General features: G+C 47.9%; 1 protein-coding gene across 1 annotated transcript in view; it reads left to right on the top strand.

Moving 5' to 3' along the window:
- The first annotated feature begins 3,432 nt into the window (after positions 1 to 3,432).
- Positions 3,433 to 22,818, top strand: part of LOC136825227 (uncharacterized) — a 595,353-nt gene continuing 575,967 nt past the window's right edge. The window contains exon 1 of the mRNA XM_067081250.1: positions 3,433 to 3,576. Coding sequence (XP_066937351.1) covers positions 3,531 to 3,576 — 46 coding nt within the window. The 5' untranslated portion in view covers positions 3,433 to 3,530. The remainder of the gene's footprint in view (positions 3,577 to 22,818) is intronic.

Genomic DNA, 22,818 nt, shown 5'->3' with positions numbered 1-22,818 from the left:
AACAGGAAAGGGAGCTAAAGAATGTGCGGTCGCTCTCTTTGACAAAATCTTTTTAATATTCTGCCCCATGAACTATAATATCTGACAATGGCACGAATTCAGTAATTCATTAAACAAAAATTTGTGATGCATTCAAAGTAGAGAAAAAATGCAACCATATCATCCAGCTAGCAATGGTTTAGTAGAAAGAAATAACAGAAAGTTTCTAGATGCATTAAGGCATACAGTAGGACAGGACTGAATGGGATATCAATTTACCTTTAGTCCAATTGTCATTAAATGCTGAAATCATTCCAGTACTCAAGCAACGCCCATAAAAACTTTGATGGGATATGAACCAAGACTACCATATGCATGGCTGAATCAGCCAATATAGCCAAATTATTCTGAGGATATCATGAAGATGAATTAGTAATTTCAAGGTAATTCATAAACAGTTACACAAGAATCTAGAAGAAGCCCTGAGAAGATCATGATCGACAAACATCAAGAAGGGTTAAAGCCAGTAGATTACAAGATAGGGGATGAAGTTTACATCAAGAAGGAAGTAAGAAGTGGAATTAATTATAAGTTAGCCACTAAATTCACAGGTCCGTACAGTCATAGATATACAAGAGACAAAAGTGAAAGTGACAAGAATAAACAACCAAATACCTTCCACAATGAAGCATTGGAAGATGGGGATTTTGGATAAATAAAGATAAAGTCAAGTAAGAACTAAAAAGTCAAAGAACCAGAAATGACTGAAGAACCAAAAGAAGAAATTTCAGAAGGAAAAACTAGGTATAAGCTAAGAAATAGAAGAGTCACATTCAGTAATTATAATAAGAACAAACCCATAAATCATCCTATTATTCCCTGTATTTGATTTCTGTATTGCTAAGTTTACCTTCATCGGTTGACTTAGGAATAAACCTTTTTTTATATTGTTGCAATTCTTACTTTGATTAGTTGGTTTTGTAGCAAAAATTTGGGGTTAAGAGCTCTAACTTCGAATTTACTTTTTCTTTAACTATAAAAGGGAGTATTTAGGAAACGGGGGATTGTACGTAATTTTAAAATGTAATGTAATCATTTCAAGGAATTTAACAATATCTCAGTTTTCTAATCAAGAATGACTATTATCTTTAAGAAGGAATTTCCTAGATATGAAATAATTTCAGTAAAGAAAATTCTTTTTACCATTAATTCAGATTTTGTTGCAAATAACTAACACACTTACCTTATTCACTTGTTTAAAAGACTTTAATTAATGAAAACTAACTATTGTTACAGTAAATGTAGAGAAAAAAAATTTACGAATACTAATCTCTTACCACTTCCTTTAGTAGAGTTGCCAATCATAACTTTTGTGTTGAATAGTGAACATACAAAACTTATCATACGAGAAAATTACTATTAGTCACATCAAAGAAGTCAAGATGAGTTTGCATAAACACATAACACACTTATAGACACATACAATTTCACAAGGATATTCCTCCAGGACATTTCAAGAAGTACAAGATCGAGAAGGTAACCGTCAAGTCTACATCGCCCTTCGCATAGTCAGCCAAGAAACACTATGACTTTCGTCGTCATCAGAAGAGAAGAAGAACAATATTTATTGGTCAATTTCGTAAAAAATTGGGCGATATCCACCTAAATAGCATAGGACTGAGTAATAACTATGTAACTTGGATAGCAAATTCTGTTTTGTTTTGCAAGTACATTTGAATATCTTATTCAGTTTGATTGAAGAAATGACTGTTTTATATTAAGTTTAATGCTTTAGAGTTATTTTATAAGTTGTGTGATTTTCCTAAGAAGCATGTGTTAGGAGTCCTTGTAAATATATTAATTTTGCCTTAGTTTAGCTAGAGCTGCCGGAGTCAGCTTAGTAGCTGGCCGAGATTATAATAGAAACGAGTCTATAATTCAATAAACTAATTATTTCGATATACGCACAAGGGCATACAGAAAATCACTGATAAAGACAGAGAGAGCAAAAACAGAAAAGACGTTAACAAAAACTAAAGTGATAACAGATGCGAGTTTAACCATTCGTCGCTAGTGACTAAAAGTATTTACCTTACTGCGCTGGGCAAAAAGATGAACTAATTTAGATCTTGACCTTGCCTGGTGACCTCTCGCACACCCTAACGTTAACTCGATAACAACCGTTGAACGAATTGCATAGACATTAAACGTGAAACATTAATGGAAAAGGGAAGCCCATCTGGACGAAACTAGGGAAAATTATACCAGATTTAGGCATCGTACCCATACCCACTATATATGAAGGCTCTGGAAGCAGAGTCAGTTAAAAAAAGGCATCAGGGCAGGGAGTGTGCGAGATGTGTGGAGAAGTGACTATGAAAGCTCGAACAGACTTGTGAACTTATATAAAATTTCTGAATGCCCATAGTACAAGTGAAATTCTAAGTCCACGAATTTTACGATGTGCCTTTGAAGATAAAGACTCGGTCATTGCTACCCATTGAAAGGTGGAAAAGTTATACAGTTTAAAGACTAAATAAATGTAATTAAGGGGAAACATAAATTTCATTTAACCAAAATTAATAAAAGAAGAATTTGTGAAATATTGAAAGATAGCCGACATCTGAGCACGATAAGTGAAGTTCCAGCATAGTTAAATATCGAACAACTTGTTCCTACGGAAGTGAAAACAAGCAGTACAACAGACAGTTAATAAGTGCATGCCTTCCCCATTACACACACACATTACACACACACACACACACACACACATATATATATATATATATATATATATATATATATATATATATATATATATATATATATATATATATATATATATATATATATATATATATATATATATATATATATCTATATCTATCTATCTATATCTATATATATATATATATATATATATATATATATATATATATATATATATATATATATATATATATATATATATATATACATATATATATATATATATATATATATATATATATATATATATATATATATATATACTATATATATATATAGGTGGATATATAGATATATGTATATATATATATATATATATATATATATATATATATATAGATATATATATATATATATATATATATATATATATATATATATATATATATATATATATATATATATGTGTGTGTGTGTGTGTGTGTGTATGGATGTATGTATGTATTTGTGTGCGTGTGTGTGTGTATTTTGTATGTCCTAGAGAGAGAGAGAGATTCTTTAAACCACGCAGAGAAATTCGTTTGCTCCTACCCTAAAACTTTGGGATGTTCATAAAAATCTAGATTAGGGATCTAGAGTCATAATGCAAAGCACAAGTACCTATAGCACTAACTATTCCCTTGTCTAGAGTCTTCTGACCCTTCTCTTCCCGGAGTTAAAGGGGGGTGGGTGGGGGGGAGGAGCCATACCGGGCCTACCCGTAGAATAATAGAGAAGTTGAGCTGAACGTTGTGGTAATCGTGGTAAAATCTTTGGTTTGGTTTTGATTTTTGTTTGCTGACATGAATATAAACGTCTCGCTATCATCGAACCCTCCCCCGGGCTACAGTAAGTTTACTGACTACAAAAGAAATGATATAAACATGCTAATCATGAGTAATTTTGGTATTATGCACAGTGAAGGGCCCCAATCTGCGGGGCCATTTTCTGAGCATTTAACTGTTAGGGGACTGGAGAGAGCGTAATGACGTTGGGGTCATATTTTATTTTGAATAATCGTATCTTTGTTGTACAGTGACCAAAGTGTTTAATAAAGGTGTCAATTTGCTGTATAAATTTGTATTGATCTCCGAGAAAATACATCTTACAGGCGACAGACGATTCGTTGTCGAAAGGCAACTGGATCTATATGCTTACTCTGTGGCGCTTCGCCTACCTCTGGCCTCTGTTTATTTCATAGAAGGTCAATGCTCATTGATGAGCCCCACTTGTCGAGGAGGTAGTAAGCCTCAAATACAAGACATTGCTTTCAGAAGCAAGTGACCAACATAGGCTAGCATCAAGAGAAACACTGAAGAACCCTAGGCCACGCTGATCAGATGCAGTGGTGGAAATTTACCGACAATGTCTAGTCAAATGCCCTATTCGATTCCCTACCCAAACTCAACCAGAGGCCTTACTCCTTAACGTATCCTGCTTGGCCTAAATTCATTTTGGTTGTACAGTGTTGTCTTACCTGACCATGAAAAGAGTCATGCCAACTTGACGCAATGTTCTATATCCTTACCTAACCTCAGTTTGGATGCAGCGACAGTTTTGGTGGTTATGACCCCAGCACACCAGCTTCCACAACACAACTCTTCACGAATGACTGTCTAGGCAATGTCACTGAAAAATGTAGCTAACAAGGAATGTGTAATGCCCACTTACTAGGGTGTAAATTCCATATTGCTGTTTAACAAATAATAAGTCTTACATTAACAGAAAAAATATGCAGAGTACAGTACATCTGGAGCCACTGCTAAAGATTGCCAAAAGGCTTAATAGAACCTAACCTAACCTGGCTGGGGTGTTCGTTAACACGCACAGACCTGAAGTTCTTTATATAGGGTTCACCTTGCAAACAACCTGGAGCCGCTGTTCAACTTTCAGGCCTGGTTATAAACTATTAACGTAGCAGGAAGCCATACTTACCTGTCTATGCACTCCACCTTGCTTCTGGCTGCTGTCGTGTATAGACGTGTGTGTTTACTCACAGCCCAACTTCTATTTATTTTCTGTCATATGCTTTTTGAATATTTTGCTTTTGTTTGGTTGTTGAGATCTGTCCAATAAGTAAATAGATATGAGATAAACCCCTTAATTACTTAGGCCTTCCACCTTGGAGTGGAAACCTCAGTTGTTCCTACACAAATACAAACCTTAAGTCTTTACTTAGGATTTTGCTTATGAATGTGAGCTGGAACATGTTTAACTTTCAGACAAGGTTGTTAACTACTGAAGGTACGGGGGGAACCTCCACCCAGTCGTTGGTCTGCACTCCACTTTGCTTCAGCTGCCATCTTGTGAAGACGTCTCAGCGCTTCTCTTCTTGACTGCCATTCACTTGATTTTTTGTTTCTTTGCTTGATATGTTTGTTTGTTCTGACACGATATACAAACCGTCGGTCCTTTACATTAGGAATTACTTTCAGCGGAGCTGGAAATGCCCGTTGAACTTTTGAACAAGGTGGTTAGGCAATTAACTACCGTCCGGGAGGTGGGAGTACCGCCTGCCCAGATGTAAACATTCCATTGTTCCGACATAATGTACAAATCCTCAGTCCTTTACATTAGGGATTACTTTCAGGCGTAGGCTGGAAAATGGCCGTTGAACTTCAAACGTGGTTAGACAGTCAACTACCGTCCGGGAGGCGGGAGTACCGCCTGCCCGGATGTAAACATTCCAATTTGCTTTCAGCCGTCGTGGAATGCGGATGTTGTTTTTTCGCTCTCTGCCGGACTGCCTTTTTTCAACCTTTTTGGTGGGAAAATTCCTTGCTTTCTTTTCATAGTATGAATGTTGATAAACTTTCTAAACTCTCCTGTCCCCGGCGTGTGTCCTGGGGTAGGAGGCAAGAAATGTAATACCTTTAGGTTTAGTGTCGACACGGACCCACAAGCCCTCTGCCCATCTTGCAGGGGGTGTGTGTGTTCGCACGATGTTCCATGTAGCGAGTGTTGTTTTTGGTCTCCCGAGCAATGGAAGAGGTTCGAAGGGAGGAGACGCTACCATCGGAAGCGGGCCAAGGAATCGTCCAAGGGTAACACGCCCCCACGACTCCAGTGGTGGCTAATGTCAGGTTCGTTTCTCCCTCCCTGCGAACTTTCCCTGCTTGCTCCCTCTCCCTTGGGTGAGGACTCCCCCTCCCCTTCCTCATTCGTATCATCGGGTGTGCAAGGGCGTGGGGGGGGGCGGTTGATCAGGAGATCCTCTCAGGGGTCTCATCTCGTGCTGAGGGGGAGTTTTTTCCCCCAGAACGAGCAGAGACTTCCCAGCCTAACCTGACTTTGTTCCGACACGATATACAAACCATCGGTCCTTTACATTAGGAATTACTTTCAGGCGTAGGCTGGAAACAGCCATTAAACTCTTGAGCAAGGTGGTTAGGCAGTAACCACCGCCAGGTAGGCGGAAATACCCGTTTGCCCGGATGTAAACATTCCAGTTTTCTTTCAGCCGTCATGCGTTGCTGACGTGTTTTTCATTCTCTCTGCCTGACTGTCATTAAGCTCTTATTATCCCTGTGGGATCTTTCTGTATTTTTGTTTATATATTACATGTGTTTGATATTTATTAATACAAACCCACGATTTGTGATAATCTTGCATAAGCCGTCATTCCCTGCGCTGTGTCTTGGGTTTGACGGCCAAGGGCGTAACTGGAGAAGCATAACCGAGTGATAATGCTTCTCTTCCAGCAGCCCTTTACGTAAATACTGAAGGCGCCCCTGTACATTTGGAGATATAGTTTGGGACGTAATATCTTCACTCCCCTACATTCATCGGGAGGTAAGAGTTCGTTCCCTTCTTGAGCTTCTGCCCTCCTTGTATAAGGGGCATCACTAACTCCTTCTTACTTATGCTGAGTGTTGCTTGCCCGCCTGCGCTTGGAGAACTGTGGGCCGGGTGGGAGGTTGCGGGCGTCATTAAGTTCCGCTTCCACGGTGCCCTTGGTGGCCTCCCCTCTGTCCTTTTTTCTCTTCCCGTAGGTTCTTCCTCCTCTTTAGTAGATCTCTCTCCTTCACCCTCTTCAAAGTCCAGGGGCGGGGAGCGATTGGGCGACTTCTTGTAGAGTACCTCCTCCCGCTGCGTAGGGCAGTTCCCCTTGTAGCGAGAGGAGTCTCCCTCTACAGTGAGCATCGCAGATACAGCAGTAGTTGGCTGGATATATCAAGGATATCTCGCACGAAGCAGTCCCGACATTCATTTAGTGTTGCTTCAGGATCGACCACAATACCTGGTTAGATGACATATTTCCACGTCGGGATTGTTCTGACTCTGTTCCCGCTGATGTGGATCGATCGCTGTCATTGCTGGTCTTCATGAATGCTGTTGCACTGCCTCCGGCGTATCTGTGGTCCATCTAGCCTACTCCTGCTGTTCCCTGTGTTATGCTCTTGTCAACTCGACGACAGTCTCTGGGCTGCTCTTCCTGGTCTCCTGCCGCAGCCGCCCTGATCATTCTGTAACTGCTGTTGACTTTCATGTGACATTTCTGTCCGTTGCAGTAGCTCCTGCCTTCTGAACTAATGTAACTCCTGCATCGGCTGTCCTGATTGTGCCCGCTACTTCTCTTAGTGGTCGTGCCCAGGGCCGCTGCCGTTGTGTTCCTGCCAGCTGCCCTGGTGGTTACGATGTCTGCCATCCTGTAGAAGATGTCGGCGTGAAGAAGGAAGTCGCCTTGTGGAAGTGACGTTCCTGGCCATTGCAGTAGCTCCTGTCTTACGAACCTCTGCCGTAGCTCCTGCATCGGCTGTCCTGATCCTGCCTGCCGCTTCTGCTGGCGGTCGTGCCTGGGGCCACTTCTGTTCTGTTCCTGCCAGCTACCCTGGAGGTTACGATGTCCGCCATCCTGTAGAAGATGTCGGCGTGAAGATGATGTAAGTCGCCCTGTTGAAACGATGTTCCTGGCCGTTGCAGTAGCTCCTGCCTTCCGAACCACTGCCGTAGCTCCTGCATTGGCTGTCCTGATCATGCCTACTGCTTCTCCTGGTGGTGGTGTCCTGGGCCGTGTCCGTTGTGTTCCTGCCGGACTACCCTGGAGGTTACGATGTTTCGTGTCCACCATCCTGTAGAAGATGTCGTAGTGGAGGTGAAGGAAGCCACCCTGTGGAAGTAACCGCCGACTTCTTCATCTTATCTTCGATTTCGTCTTCTTCTGCGTCTTCCCTTTCTCTCCTGAGGTCCAAGGGGGTCCCGAGAATCGGACAGACCTCCATCGGCCGAAGAAGAGGAAGGCTGCTTCTTCCCCTTGATGCCCTTGGATGTCTAGGGACTGCCTCCTCCTGAGGAGGCAGTGGGTCTCTCGTTGGCTCTTCCCGACCTTCAGGTTAGGAAACCGATTCGCATAGCCCTGGGTTTTGAGTTTCGGAAGCCGCGGGCACGCAGACCTCGGTTTGCGATCCCGTTCCCAGTCCTTGAGGTTCCGCCTCTAAGACAGGGGCTGCTTCGGGTGCTCATTCGCGAGTCGCTCCGAGTGCTCGAGATTCAATGGAATTTTGAGTATCCCGATCTGGTCTGAAGAGATTTTCCATGGCCCAGTTCGGGAGCAGTGTGAGAGAAAGGGCCGAGGCAACCAGGTGTCTCGGCTCTTCCTGCCAGCACCGCAAGCTCTTCCCGAGTGCTTGCCAGTGCTCAGTCGGGTTCCCAGCCTGGTGTCTCCATCCTGTCGGTTCGAACATCAGAAGAAGCAGGGAAGAGACTCCCTTCGGGAGTCCTGCGGGACTTCTAAGGGACTGACTCTCTTCCAGGAGACAAGTTTCTCTCGTTGGCTCTTCCCGCCCTAAGGTGGGAACCGATTCGCATTCTCCTGTGGGATCTTGCGTTTCGGGGGAAGGGAGAGCACGGCCTCTCGAGGCCACTCCCTTGTTGCCAATCTTGGAAGTCTGCATCTAAGACTGGTTCTGTGCTTGGCTCTTTCGATCTCTTAGGAAACAAAGCAGCCGCTCCCAATTTTTGGGAGTCTCATGGGTAGCTCGAATTATATGAATCACGAGCGCTCTACTGACGAGAGGCACAGGACGAGAGAAAGTGCCGAGACACCCAAATGTCTGGTTGCCGGGACACCCAGGTGTCTCGATACTGCCCGCCAGCTGCTTTGGTTGCTCGGCCGGGCTTCGTTCTTGTGTCTTGAACTTTAGGGTTTGACCATGCAAGATAGCAGACGCAGAATTCCCCTTTGAACCTTCTTCTCGAGGGGCCTCAACCTCGAAGGAGTTTAGAGTTTGGGAAACTAGCAATTGTTCACAGCAGACGAGTCCGGCCTGGCCAGTTACGAATGTGTTCGCGCGATCGGCTCAGCTCGGCTCGGCCCCTGGTCGCGCTTACGAGATTGGCTCGGCTCGATTCGCCTTGCCAGACTGGCTCAGCTCAGCTCAGCTCAGCTCGCCCCGGTGCCTCCCAGTCCGCCGCATACCAACCAGCTGGATCGCGTTTGCGTGATCGGCTCAGCTCAGCTCGGCCATACTTGTTTTTTTCCGATTCGGGTTCTCGGCTATGTTCGAGTGAACTTTTTGTTCTTCCCAGGAAAGCGCTTTGCCACGGCACACGTGCTCTTCTTCCCCCATGTGGCAGTAATCTCCTTCGGTTGATTATCACTCACGGTCCGCCTCTCCTGCTTATCTTACTGGCAAAACAGGTAGGGATACTCTTTCTCCTCACCTGTTCCCTTCTCCTCTTGGTTGTTCCGAGAGGCGCGAGACGGACAGAGAGAGCTCTGACGAAATTATCTTCGAAGTTCGGCTGCCTGGCGTGCTTTGGGTGTCGGTCCCTCGATTCTCTCGTAGTATAACCAGGTAGCCGAGGAGGGTTTCATGGGATCTGTCAAGGCCTCCCTCCAAGGGGAGAGGTACAGGAGTTTCACGCTTCGGAAACCGAGGGTCTTCCTCTTCAAGTTGCGATGGCCCCCATGTTTTCAGAGAACTTTGCGCTGATTCGTCGGCGCAAGGATCCCTGGGACAGGACTGCGGCTCCCCCAATGAATAACCTTCATCACTCACAACCCTTGCAGTTCCCGAGGGACCGAGATTTTCGTGGACCACCGCGGTCCTGACTTCCGAGAGTATTCTCGACCTGATGAGTTCTTTACTTCGAAGGAGTTAATTCAGGTCGAGACACCAAGCTTCCACCCCTGCCTCGACAGAATATGAATTCTTCTTGCCTCGGAGGGTCTTGCCGACTGCAGTTTTTCGGGCAATTCTGGTGCTAAGAAGGACTTTGTCTCAATTCGGATCTCCGGTTTCGTAAGTCCTGAGTTGGCTCGACCCTTAGGAACGAACCTTTACTTGGTTCTGCCTTTCTCTTTCAGAGATTTGCCAGATATCTCGGTAATCAAGGTTCTTACCAGGCCACTGACTTGTTCTTTGGACAATGACCAAGACCTTTGGGTCATAGTCATCTCAACTCGACCTTGAGTTCAAGCCAGCCCCCCTCAACTCCTTAGCTAAGAAGTTCTAGGCTTCAGAAAAAGATTGCAACTGCTGATGCCTGGACGAAATGATACTTATCGAGTCTCTGGAACTGGCAGCGACATTGCCGAGACCTGGAAATGGATTCCTTCAGGAGAAGTATCTATTTCCCTTAGGTCTCGGCAATTCTTTCCATCGAACTTCCATCCCGCCTCCTCTCCCGTGCTCCCAATTCGGTACCCTGTCATCTTGCAGAAGCTTCCCCATGGTGGAGAATGGAAGTCTGCTTCCATTCCTCCGTCCTTCTTTCCTCTTTGAAGTATGAGGAAAGAGTTAGGCTAATGCTTGATTGAAGGAACCTTCGAATATGCTTGCATGTTCCTCTCACATCTTGTGTCTACTTACGGATTCACAGATTGAGGAATAGGCGCACACTGGTAAGACCTTGTCTTGAAGTTGTGTGACCGAGACGATTAGTACCTTCTCATCACCATCCTGGGCTCAGGGCAGCCTTTTGGCCGTTCAAGAATTCAGGATGGGTTTTGCTCACTAGTTTCGTTGAACAACAAAACCACAGTAGTGGCATTTGTCGACAAACGAGGTAATCGTTTTTCCCTCCTGTTTCATCTTGACATTTGCATGTACTCGAGTGTTGTTCTATTGCACATTCGACAGCTCAATTAACCAGATGCATTCATGGTGGGGATGTATTGGTAGGCAAGCCTGGCCTTGGGTTTGAGTGATCGGGACGGAACATGCCACTCACTCTTTTCTTCACGAAGATTCATGCAGAGACTGCTCGACTGAGAAATCCCAACCGTCCTTCTGTTGCCTCCCTGCACAGAAGTCAGTAGTTTTTTCTCGCTCCTTCATACCAGCCCAGGGGCCGCTCTGGTGAGGCATGCTGTCTTTTTGGGGAAAACACGATATCGATGTTTTATCCCTTTGTATTTGTCCATTTTGCTAGCGGTTCACAAGCATTGCTCACCCTGAGTTACAGACAAATACTTGAAGACTTTGCCGTCATCCGATCTGATTGCCGAGGCATCGAGAAGAATTCCGCTTGATCCAACCTCCTGTTGCCAGCTACACAAGAAGCGGTTCTTGAGGCAGTACATCCCTGTGTGTTCAGGACTTTCCAGCTTTCCTTGCAAGCACATGCTTTCTCGCCGAGTGGCAACGGATATAGCTGGATAGCCCTTGAAGTCCTCTGCAACACTGTCCCAGGGACTGGATCCGTCTTCGCTGGTGGTGTCATTGTCGGAACTTCTTCTCGGATCAGAGTCGCTCGTCAAGTCTGGACTTCCTCGTCTTCTCCGCCGAGGGTTGCGCCCTCCCTCTCATTTGTGAAGAACGTAGGCCCTTGCGACCTAGTCTTCTATCTGAAGTAGCCTTCGTCTCCTCAGTCGAGAGTTAGCTACGGATGAGAAGCTTCTTCAGTCGTGCTATCCCAGGGAACTGTTTCCTGGGTGGCATGTGACTCTCGTTTAGGGTTCCTGTCCGTGCTCTGCACGTGCCTTACGAGAGTCGTCAGATAAAGATATGCCCTCTTAGCGCCATCTCTCATCTTACCCTGGCCTTGGCGTAGAAGATGGAAGAACAGGGATGGGGATCATACCTCGACTCCTTCTCGGATGTCGTAGGTGGACTCCGAATCCATTGGCATCTGCTGTCGGGTTCGAGTCCTTCTTGTTCCCCTCCTCCTTGGACTTTGTGTCGGTGATCCAGATCATTTGTTACTTTGTCCTATTAGGGAGGTGTGGTACTTTCTGAAAGGCTCGACATTCCTAACCTGGATGTCGTCAACGTTTTCGCTTAGTACTGTCTCTCCCAAGGAAGAAGTGTCTAAGGACACATCTTCCTCCTGACTCAAGTGTGAAGCAATCAAAGGAGGTACTTGGTAGCTGACGACGACGATTTCGGTACCTTCCACCCGAGAGCTCACAAAGTCGATGGCTTGGTCCACCTCTCACATTCTGGAAGTTTCTGTCAGTCTGGAAGCAAGACGTGGTCTCTTAGACCACACTCTTGTTTTCTTCCTTCAGTCTTGCCCACAGGCCCTTGGAACCCTTTTTCCTTGGCTCTGTGGTGGCTGCTCAATAAGTTGTGTTGTCTTACCCAGCTCCTTCAAGAGGACGAGTAGCATCTCGCCTAAGGTGTTGGTTCTGGAAGTGAGAAGGATTCCGAGAGTGACTGGCCTCTATTCCTGCTCCTTCCCCGTCCTCCAACTTCTCCTCTTTAGGGATGAGAATAGGACTTGAACCAATAGCCGCTGGAACTGGCACTGATGTGGTAAGACTACACATCGAGCACCAGTTCTATTTTTCTTATAGAATCATATAAGCAATTCCGCTCCTTCCTCTAGCAAGGGGAGGAAGGAGAGACTGGCAATAAGGGAACCCTATCTCGGCTTTTCCTTACTGCCTCCGACTCTAGATCCTTCCAGCCTATTTTGTAGGAGTTATGTTTCCTCACTCATGCGAAAAGGTCCAGTATCTGACATTTGATCTTGCAGTTCCTACACTCCATTCAATATGTCAGAGGCACGGTACTCCTCTTCGCTCTTTTGACCAGGAGGAGTAGCCCAGGTGTGCAGAACTCCAGTCAGTTCAGGAGACTCACTCAGATTCCTCCTCCAACCAGTGAGTCTTCCTAATGTAAAGGACCGATGGTTTGTGTATCGTGTTGGAACAAATCACAATTTTTGAAAGTAAATTGTATTTTGTTCATGACACTTACCTGCCAGATATATATATAGCTGTATTTCTCCGAAATCCGACAGAATTTCAAAACTCGCGGCACACGCAGTGTGGCCAGGTGGTTAGTACTCATTCCCGCCGCTGGGAGGCGGGAATCGGGAACCATTCCCATTTTCTATTTAGATTTTCTCTGTCGCCGGTACTGTCAACACCTGTTGTCAGTACCTCCGTCTCTGGATTTCGTTAACTTGCTGGTTTTTCACTTAAGTATTCTCTTGACTTTTGGTTTTTGGACTTTGGATTGTGGATTGGCACACGCTTTTTTCTGGACTGTTTTTGATTTTGCTTATGACTGCTCTTTGATATGTCTGGATCTAGTTCTGCTAGTTTTCGTGTATGTTACATGAGTGATTGTAAGGTGAGGCTACTGAAAGCTTCGGTAGACCCTCACTCGGTTTGCTTGAGGTGTAGGGGGCATGTTTGTTTGATAGATGATCGCTGCAAGGATTGTGAGCCTTTGTCTGATGCGAGCTGGAAGTCGTATGATTCGTATGTTCGTAAGTTGGAGTGTGACAGGGTCAGGAGGTCCTCCTCCAGGAGTGTGTGCAAGAGTCAGGTTATTTCCTCTCCTGATAACCCTAAAGTAGATAATGTTGCACCTGTCCCTGTGGTTTTGCCTTCGGGCCCTGAGGTTGTGTCTGCGGAGGGTTTGGCCCTGGCGGAGATCATGAACACCATCCGTGCGCTCGAAAATAAAGTGACATCGCTTCAGAGTGTTGTGAAGTGCAGTGTTCCCCCTAGTGTTGTGGAGGGGGCGTCAGATCGGCCCCATAATGCTTCTAGGCCTGGACTGCTGTCAGACTCCCAGGACTCAGGAGAAGACATGTCGAAAGCCGTAAGAAGGTTACGGGGCTTCCCACCGATCTGACGCCCACAGGCAGGTCCTGTTGTCGCTTCCCAGGCTGCCAAGGATCGTGGCACGGCACGTATTCTCAGGACTGCCCTCCTCCTCGGCGTCCTCCCTCGTAAGGGGTGGAACTCTCGGAAGGACTCGTCCTCTGAAGAGGAGCTTTCGTTCAAGAGGCGCTCCTCATCAGTCTTCATCGTCTGTTGGGTACTTTGAAGCTTTCCCGCCACAGAAGAGGACCAGGACGTCGTCTGATGAGGCGTTTGTGAGCGTCCCCAGTTGTTTCTAAGGAGAGAACCTTTTTAGCTCCTGTGAGGAAGAAGAAGGCGTCCTCGCCCCTCGTCTTCCCATAGGATCAGCTCTTCCCAGGCTTGATACCTCTCCGTCCAAGAAGATTTTGCTGGAGATGCAACGTCAGTTGTCTTCTCTTATTGCAGAGAGGATGCAGCGCCTCGTCGTCGCAAGGACTTAAACCTGCCGTCAAGAAGTCCAGGAAGTCTCCCTCTCCTGCTCCTTTTTCTTCGTCTCCGTCTCCTGCTTCGTCGCCTTGTCGCCCTCTTAGTTCACGAGTTCCCCGTCATGACGCTCACCAATGTGACGCTTCGCGAGCTGCTTCCCAGGACGCCTCGGTTGCTGCTCTTCAAGACGCTCCTCTCTCTCCAGTGCAGGACACTCGGCAGAACGCTCGGCTGGACATTGGGCTGGACGCCCGGATGGACGCTCGCCAGGACGTCCCTTCCGTCGCTCTTCGAGACGCTCCGGAGCATTCACTTTCTTCTGGGAAAAGAAGATCCCTCCTCCGTATCGGACCTCAAGGCCTTCGTTCCCCTAAGGTTTTGGGTGACTCTTTCGCCTATTGTTGAGGGAGAAGTTTCTGGCGACTCGGAGCCTGCTGACGTCGAGCTTCCTTCTGCATCCTCTTCTTCCGACTATCAGGTGTTAACCGGTCTTCTTAAAGACTTGTTTGGGGATAAGTTCAAACCCTTGGCTCCTCTCTCTCCTCCTTCACAGTTAGCTTCTTCCAAAGCGAGGAGAGCGCCGGGGTTTGTGAAGATGACTTCATCTTTGGCTACAAAGAGGGCTTTTAAGAAAGTTAACGCCTGGATGGAGGAACAGAAGGCCCAAGGCAAGACCTCTTTTGCCCTGCCTCCGTCTAAGCTTTGTGGCAAGGCTGGTATGTGGTACGAGACAGGAGAGGATATCAGCTCTAGAGTGCCTTCTTCTCAGGGGGATTTCGCCAGCCTTGTCGACGCTCCCAGAAGGTCCCACCTGTCTGCTGCTAAGGTTTCCTGGACTTTGTCGGAGACAGATCATCATCTCAAGGGACTCTTCCGCACCATGGAGGTGTTTAATTTTTTGGACTGGTGCTTGGGAGCCTTAGACCTCAAGCTGAGGAGCCCCGATTTGATCAGCCTGGGGGAGCTGTCTAGTGTTCTTAACTGTATGGACAAGGCCGTCAGGGATGGCTCAGAGGAACTGGCTTCCCACTTCGGTACGGGCCTCTCAAAGAAGAGGGCCTTGTATTGTGATTTTACCTCTAAGTCAGTTTCTCCTTCGCAAAGGGCAGAGTTATTGTTTGCCCCTTTGTCTAGCCATCTCTTCCCCAAGTCTTTAATTAAAGACATCGCTGCTAGTCTTAAGGAGAAGGCCACGCAAGATCTTCTGGCCCATTCTTCGAGACGTCCTTCAGCCCCTTCTACTTCAGCTTCGGTTTTGTCCTCCAAGAAGAAGAAGCCCTTTCGCGGAGGAACTTCTTCCTCTTGATCGTCTCCACGAGGAAGAGGTTTCTCCAGAGGAGCAGCCCCCTCGACACCTAGGGGAAAAAAGTGACTCTATACGCCTCCAGACACTGGTAGGAGCCAGGCTTCTTTATTTTGGGAGCCTGGAGAACAAAAAGGCGGACTCCTGGTCCCTAGAAGTTCTAGAGAAGGGATACAAGATCCCCTTTCTCGTTTGCCACCCCCTGTGCATCGTCGCCCGGGATCTGTCGCCTTCTTACCATCGAGAGAAGCAACAGATTCTTTTAGACCTCCTGGAGCAATTGATAGAGAAGAAAGCCGTGGAACAAGTTCTGGAACTGGATTCTCCGGGTTCTACAACAGACTGTTCTTAGTCCTGGGGAAACAGTCGGGAGAATGGAGACCGGTCTTGGATGTAAGCATCTTGAACCGCTTTATTGTGAAAGAAAATTCAAGATGGAAACGCCCCAGTCTGTTCTCGGGGCTTTAAGACCAGGAGATTGGATGGTCTCTCTGGACTTGCAAGACGCGTACTTTCATGTTCCCATACATCCTCAGTCAAGAAAGTACCTGAGGTTTGTGCTGGGGGGGACGAGTCTTCCAGTTCAGAGCTCTTTGCTTCGGTCTGTGCACTGCTCCCATGATCTTCACGGTGATCATGAAGAATGTTGCGAGGTGGCTTCACCTGGCGGGTGTTAAATGTCGTGTTTCGCTCTACCTGGACGATTGGCTCATCCTCATCCGAGCTTCTTCTCGGGTGAAGTGTCTGGAGGACCTGACTTCGGACTTGATTTGACTGAAGTCCCTGGGACTTCTAGTGAACAAAGAAAAGTCCCATCTGATCCCGACACAGTCCATCGTCTATCTGGGGATTCAGATGGATTCAGTGGCTTTTAGAGCTTTTCCATCCCGCAGAACGTCAACTGCTTTGCTTAGAAAAAGTCTCGTCTTTTCTTGGGAAGGAAACATGCTCGGTGAGGGAATGGATGAGTTTGCTGGGGACCATTTCCTCGCTGGAGAAGTTTGTTTCCTGGGAAGACTTCATCTCAGACCGCTCCAGTTTTTCATGGCGGAGAACTGGATGGACAAGGAGGATCTGGAAGAGACCTTGAAGAGATCTCCCTTTGTCAAGAATCACCTGAGGTGGTGGCTCGACCCCCCTTAAAACTGGCAGAAGGGGTTTCTCTCGCCTTCAGAGCCCCGACCTAGTGTTTTTTCCGACGCGTCCAGGAAGGATGGGGAGCAACACTAGGAGGGGAAGAAGTGTCAGGCACCGGGAGAGGGGAACAGGTGTCCTGGCACATAAATCTCAAGGAATTGGGGGCTATCCTGCTGGCCCTTCAATTTTTCGAGAACCGAGTTTCAGGCAGGTTGTTCAAGTGAATTCGGACAACACCACAGCTCTAGCACCTCAAGAAACAGGGGGTACTCAATCCCGTTCCCTGTTCACCCTAGCGAAGGAGATCCTGCTTTGGACACATGCACGGGGTCACGATCCTCACGAGGTTCATTGCGGGCGTGGAGAATATCAGCTGGACCTTCTCAGTCGGCAACATCAACTTCTACTGACCGAGTGGACCCTTCACGAGGAGGTGTGTTTAGAACTGTGGAGGTTATGGGGACGTCCTCTAGTGGACCTCTTTGCGACGTCCAGGACAAAGGGACCCCCTCTTTATTGCTCTCCTGTCCTAGACCCAGGAGCAATAGCAATAGACGCCCTCCTCTGGGACTGGAAAGGCCTCGATCTTTACGCTTTTCATCCCTTCAAAATTCTGGGAGAAGTGATCAGGAAATTCGCAGCGTCGGAAGGAACAAGGATGACTTTAATAGCCCCCTTCTGGCCAGCAGCGGATTGGTTCACAGAGACCATGACCTTCCTGGTGGACTTTCCAAGGACGCTTCCCCTGAGGGTGGATCTTCTCAGGCAGCCTCATTTCGAAAGGTTCCACAAAAACCTCCCCGCTCTGAGTCTAACTGCGTTCAGACTATCACGAAGTTGGCAAGAGCAAGGGGATTTTCGAGAGCAGTGGCAAAGGCTATCGCCAGTGCCAGGAGACCTTCATCTAATGCGGTCTATCAGTCCAAGTGGGCTAATTTTAGGAAATGGTGCAGGAGCAACGGAATTTCCTCGACCACAACCTCTGTACCACAAATAGCAGACTTCCTGTTTCATCTCAGGCAAAAGAATAAACTGGCAGTCTCAACTATTAAGGGCTATAGAGGTATGCTGTCGGCAGTCTTTAGACAGAGGCCTAGACTTGGCCGACAACAAGGATCTTCACGATCTCTTGAGATCCTTCGAGACTGTCAAGATTCCTCAACTCAGGACGCCTCCTTGGAATCTGGATGTTGTCCTGAAGTTCCTTATGTCAAGTGCTTTCGAACCTCTGTCTTCTGCTTCCCTCAAGAACATGACTAGGAAGGCTGTCTTCCTAACTGCTCTGGCGACAGCGAAGAGAGTTAGTGAAGTTCAAGCCATTAGCAAACATATTGGCTTTAGGGGTCCCAATGCTGTATGCTCCCTAAATCCTTTGTTCTTAGCCAAGAACGAAAATCCTTCAAACCCTTGGCCCAAGACTTTTGAAATCAAAGGTTTGACAGAGATTCTTGGGCAAGAATCAGAGAGAGTCCTGTGTCCTGTCAGGGCTCTCAAGTTCTACTTAGCCAGGACTAAAGAAACTAGAGGCCCATCGGACAGTCTGTGGTGTTCGGTGAAGAGACCTGATTTACCTATGTCTAAGAATGCCTTGGCATTCTTTTTAAGAAGCACTATTAGAGAGGCTCATTCTACCTGCCTAGACAGTGACATGAGACTTCTGAAAGTCAAGGCTCATGAAGTAAGAGCCATATCACGATTTGGTGGCTTTCCAGAAGAATATGTCCCTTAATGATCTTCTGATGCCACCCTCTGGAGATTTAAGTAATTCAGTGTTCTCTTCGCATTACTTATGGATGTGAAGACAACATTTGAAGACTGCTCTTCGCTGGGACCATACGCGTTTCCGCAGACACAATGTTGGGGAAGAGAGCAATACTCATCCTATCCTTTAGGGGTTAGGAGTATCTTTTAATCTTGTTGTTGTGATTTTGTTGTTGGGTGTCCACTGATGTGGACGTCCCAATTTTTATCCTGTTAGGTTCATTGGCTTAGATAGGCTCGGTCAGGTGGTTGGTTGTTGCTCCTTTTCCCTCTCAGTATGGTCATATGATCTAGTCCTATTGTGGTCACACCCCCGTGGACAGGTCTTCTAGAACTCACCAGCTTTATAGGTCCCTACCTTGCTGGAGACTCTAGTAAAACAGAAGCAGACTTGGTTGACAGTAACCTCGAAGTCAGCTATGCTAACAGGTAAGGAACCAAGGCGTCAATCGCCTACATTTGTTTGTTTCCTAAATCCTATTCTGTCTCTTCCCACCTCCAATGGTGGGATTTAGCTATATATATATCTGGTAGGTAAGTGTCATGAACAAAATGATATTTTTATGATAAAATAAAGTTTGTTCATACTTACCTGGCAGATATATATACTTTTAGTGCCCACCCGCCTCCCCTCTTGAGACAGTGGCACTAGAAAATCTGAATAGAAAATGGGAATGGTTCCCGATTCCTGCCTCCCAGCGGCAGGGAATGAGTACTAACCACCTGGCCACACTGTGTGTGCAGACTGAGTTTTGAAATTCTGTCGGATTTTCGGAGAAATACAGCTATATATATATCTGCTAGGTAAGTATGAACAAACTTTATTTTATCATAAAAATATCATTTTTCCTAACTATAAAAACCTGAGGTCCTTTACATTACATACTATGCCCACCTCATGCCACCCCTCAATCTGAACCTGGACTGAAAGGCAAATTGGAATGTTTACATCTGGGCAGGTGGGTATTCCTGCCTACCTGTCGGTAGTTACTGCCTAACCACCTTGCTCAAGAGTTTAACGGCTGTTTCCCTTACGTGGCAGAGTAATTCCTAATGTAAAGGACCTTAGGTTTGTATAGTTAGGAAAAATACAATTTACTTTCAAAAATTGTGATTGTTCCGACACAATATACAAACCCTCTGTCCTTTACATTAGGGATTACTTTCAGGCGTAGGCTGGAAACGGCCGTTGAACTTCAAACAAGTTGGTTAAGCAGTTAACTACTGTCCGGGAGGTGGGAGTACCACCTGCCGGGATACAAAACTTTCCAATTTTGCTTTCGGCCGTCGTAAAATGCAGACGTTGTTCTTCGCTCTGCCTGACTGCCCTCTTTTCTCCTTTTTTGGTGGGAAATCTTTGTTTTTTCTTTCTCAATCATGAATATGGACAAGCCTTCTAAGCCTTCCTATCCCCAGCGTGTGTGTCCTGGGGTGGGAGGCAAGAAATGTAATTCATTTAGATCTAGTTTCGACACTGACCCACATGCTCTCTGCCCAACTTGCAGGGGGCGTGTTTGCATGACGCTCCTTGTAATGAGTGTTACTCTTGGTCCCCCGAGCAATGGAGGAAGTTTGAGGGGAGGAGATGTTACCGTCGTAAGCTTGCCAAGGAATCGTCCGAGGGTAGTACGCCCCCAACGACTCCGGTGGTGGCTAATGTGTCGGGTTCGTTTCTCCCTCCCGGCGAGCTTCCCCTGCTTGCTCTCTCTCCTTCAGGTGATGGATGACTCCCCCTCCCCTTCCTCATTCGTTTCATCGGGTGTGGAAGGGCGTGGGGGAGAGGTGGACCGGGACATCCTCTCGGGGGTCTCTTCTCGTTCTGGAGGGGAATTTTTTCCTCCAGAGCGAGTGAAGGCTTCCCAGCCTAACCCAACTTTTGCTTCAGGTTTTGGGTTGGATAGCCAGGCGGCAGACATATCAACTTGGCTACACCTGGGCCTACCTGGCGTTCCGTCACTGGAGGGTCTGGTGTCACATCTGTCCAGCTCTCCAGTGACAACTCACACTGCAGCGACTCTCACCACCACCTCGGTCACCATGTCAGGTTTTGCCAAGCTTCCTGTGTCGGTGGCTTCGCACCTGGATACCCAGGTCTTGGCTGCCCCTGCCGTGCACCACGCAGTACCGCTGCCTCCTGGGTTCCTGGCCCCGTTCACGACCGGGCCCCTCCTACATGGTGACGTCAACCCTGCTGTACATGACTGTCCCTGCCCCCATTGCTGACCATGGCCCGATCACGACTATGGTTCCAGCTCCTCGCTTCTCTCTCCAGCCCGGCACTTCATCTGTTTCTCTCCCTATACCTTCTATCCTGGTGCGGCCCGGCCTGGCTGTCCGTGCACCACCCGTGCCTGCATTCCCTGCCCCGCCTCCTTTCGTTCCTGGCTGCCACGCGGTTGCTCCCGTCCAGGTAAGTGCTGGTCCAAGCACCGCGTTCTCTGCCCAGAATGCACCTACTGCAGCAGCCCCTCTGCCTGCTCCTGAGTCATCGGCTGCGCCTGCTTGGTTTGGGGACTTGACGGCGATCCTGAAGAAGATGGCGAAGAAGAAGAGGTCTAGGAAGGTGTCGTCATCTTCGTCTTCGTCTTTGTCATCGTCTTTGTCTGCTGCCTCTTCTTCTTCTCCTTCCAAGGCTTTGCGGCCAAAGAAGAAGAAGTCTGCCTCTCCCCCCCTAAGAAGTCTCGCACCGAGACTTCCAAGGGACTGCCTCCTTCCACAGGGAAGGCAGAGGGATCTCCCGTCGGCTCTTCCCAATCCACGGATCAGGGAACCGCTGCCCTAGCCTCTGGGTCAGTCACATCGGGAGCCAAGGGCATGCAGACCAAGGTCTGCACCCCCCCGCTGTGCCTAAGAAACCTGCGTCTAAGGCCAGCGAGTCCACATCGGACACTCGTACGCGAGTTGCTCCGAGTACCTGGGTCTCCAAGGAGACCCTGGTACCCCATGCTGATACGGGAGAAACTTCTTGCCATACAGACCAGGGCGTGGGGCGAGAGAAAGAGTCTGGGCATGCAGGTACCCCGGCTCTTCCTGCTGGAACTCCTGTGAGTGCCAAGTCAGGTTCCCAGGATAGTGCTTCGGGGCCGAACGCCAGGAGAGGCGGAGAAGAAGTCTCCTGCTCAGTCTTCCCGAGAGGCTACAGTCTCAAAGAAGACTGGGGTGCTCCTAGAGGACAGCACAAGCTCGCGCCAGCCAGACACGCACTCGACTCCTCCCAGTCCCCGGCCACATCTGCGCGGCCAGCCTGGCTCAGGGAAGAATAAGGCTCTGCTGGCGAGCCGTTCCGCTCTCCTCGGGAGACTGCTTCCTTGCCTGTCCCCTCCGCCTCTTGGCCCTTCCTGGGCAATCGACCAGGAAGAATTTCTGGCAAGTTTTCTCCTCAGAGTTTGACTCCAGCTGGGGGTGTTTAACCTGGCAGGTCCTTGGCCAGACCAGGTCTTATGCCCTGTGGTGCAGGAAGGATCACGGGGTCTGCCGAGGTTCTCCCTCCTGCAGGAGAGTAGATCGGGAGGACCGCACTCTGGAGGGACTCGATCTGTGGTCCTTCACAGTATTTAAGGTAGCCGCTTCCTTGGGCGCCATCGTGCCTGGGGAGGACTCCACCTTTGGGAGACTGTGCCAGTCTGGGGGCAGGGCTATCTACTACCTCGCCCACCAGACAGCAAACCTGAGGGCAAACCTGGTTCTGAAGCAGAGAGACGCCGTTCTCTCTCTCTTCTCCAGGTCTGTAGGTCCCGAGTTGGCAATATCCCTTAGGAATGGACTGTTGCTGGGTTCCGCCTCTCTCTTCCCCAGAGAGTTGGTGGATGCCGCGGTGGACAAACGCTGGGCCGATGACAGTGACCGGCTTGTCCACCAGGCAGTGGCCAAGACCTCTGGGTCTTCGCATACCACTCCAGCCAGGTCTTCGGGCCAGGCTGGCACTTTCTCAGCCCCTAAGAAGTCCCAGTCTTCGAAGGGATCCCGGGGAAACACCCAGCCTCCTTCTTCCTCGAGAAGGGGGGGGTTGCTCCTGTCCCTTTCAGCCCACTTTCCAATCCGATAAAGGGGGCAAAAGGAAGAAGAAGGGAAAACACTAGGGGCGGCGTTCCCCCCCAACAGCTGCCGAAGGTAGGGGCGTGCTTGTCGAGCCATTGGGCAACATGGCAGCGACACGGAGCCGAGACCTGGATAGTGGATGTCCTTCGGGAGGGATATCTACTACCCTTCGAGCCTCGGCCTCCCTTCACCTACACTCCGGTCCATCTCCGCACATTTGTCCAAGGATCTGCGAAGGACACCGCACTACAGCAAGAAGTGCAAGCCATGCTGAGCAAGGGTGCTGTAGAAGTCGTGTCGGACCAGTCTCCAGGCTTTTACAGCTGTCTCTTTCTCATAGAGAAAGCCTCAGGGGGATGGAGACCGGTCATAGACCTCT

The sequence above is a fragment of the Macrobrachium rosenbergii genome, chromosome 37, assembly GCF_040412425.1.
Source record: "Macrobrachium rosenbergii isolate ZJJX-2024 chromosome 37, ASM4041242v1, whole genome shotgun sequence".
NCBI classification, from domain to species: domain Eukaryota; kingdom Metazoa; phylum Arthropoda; class Malacostraca; order Decapoda; family Palaemonidae; genus Macrobrachium; species Macrobrachium rosenbergii.
This window is presented reverse-complemented; position numbering and strand designations above follow the sequence as displayed.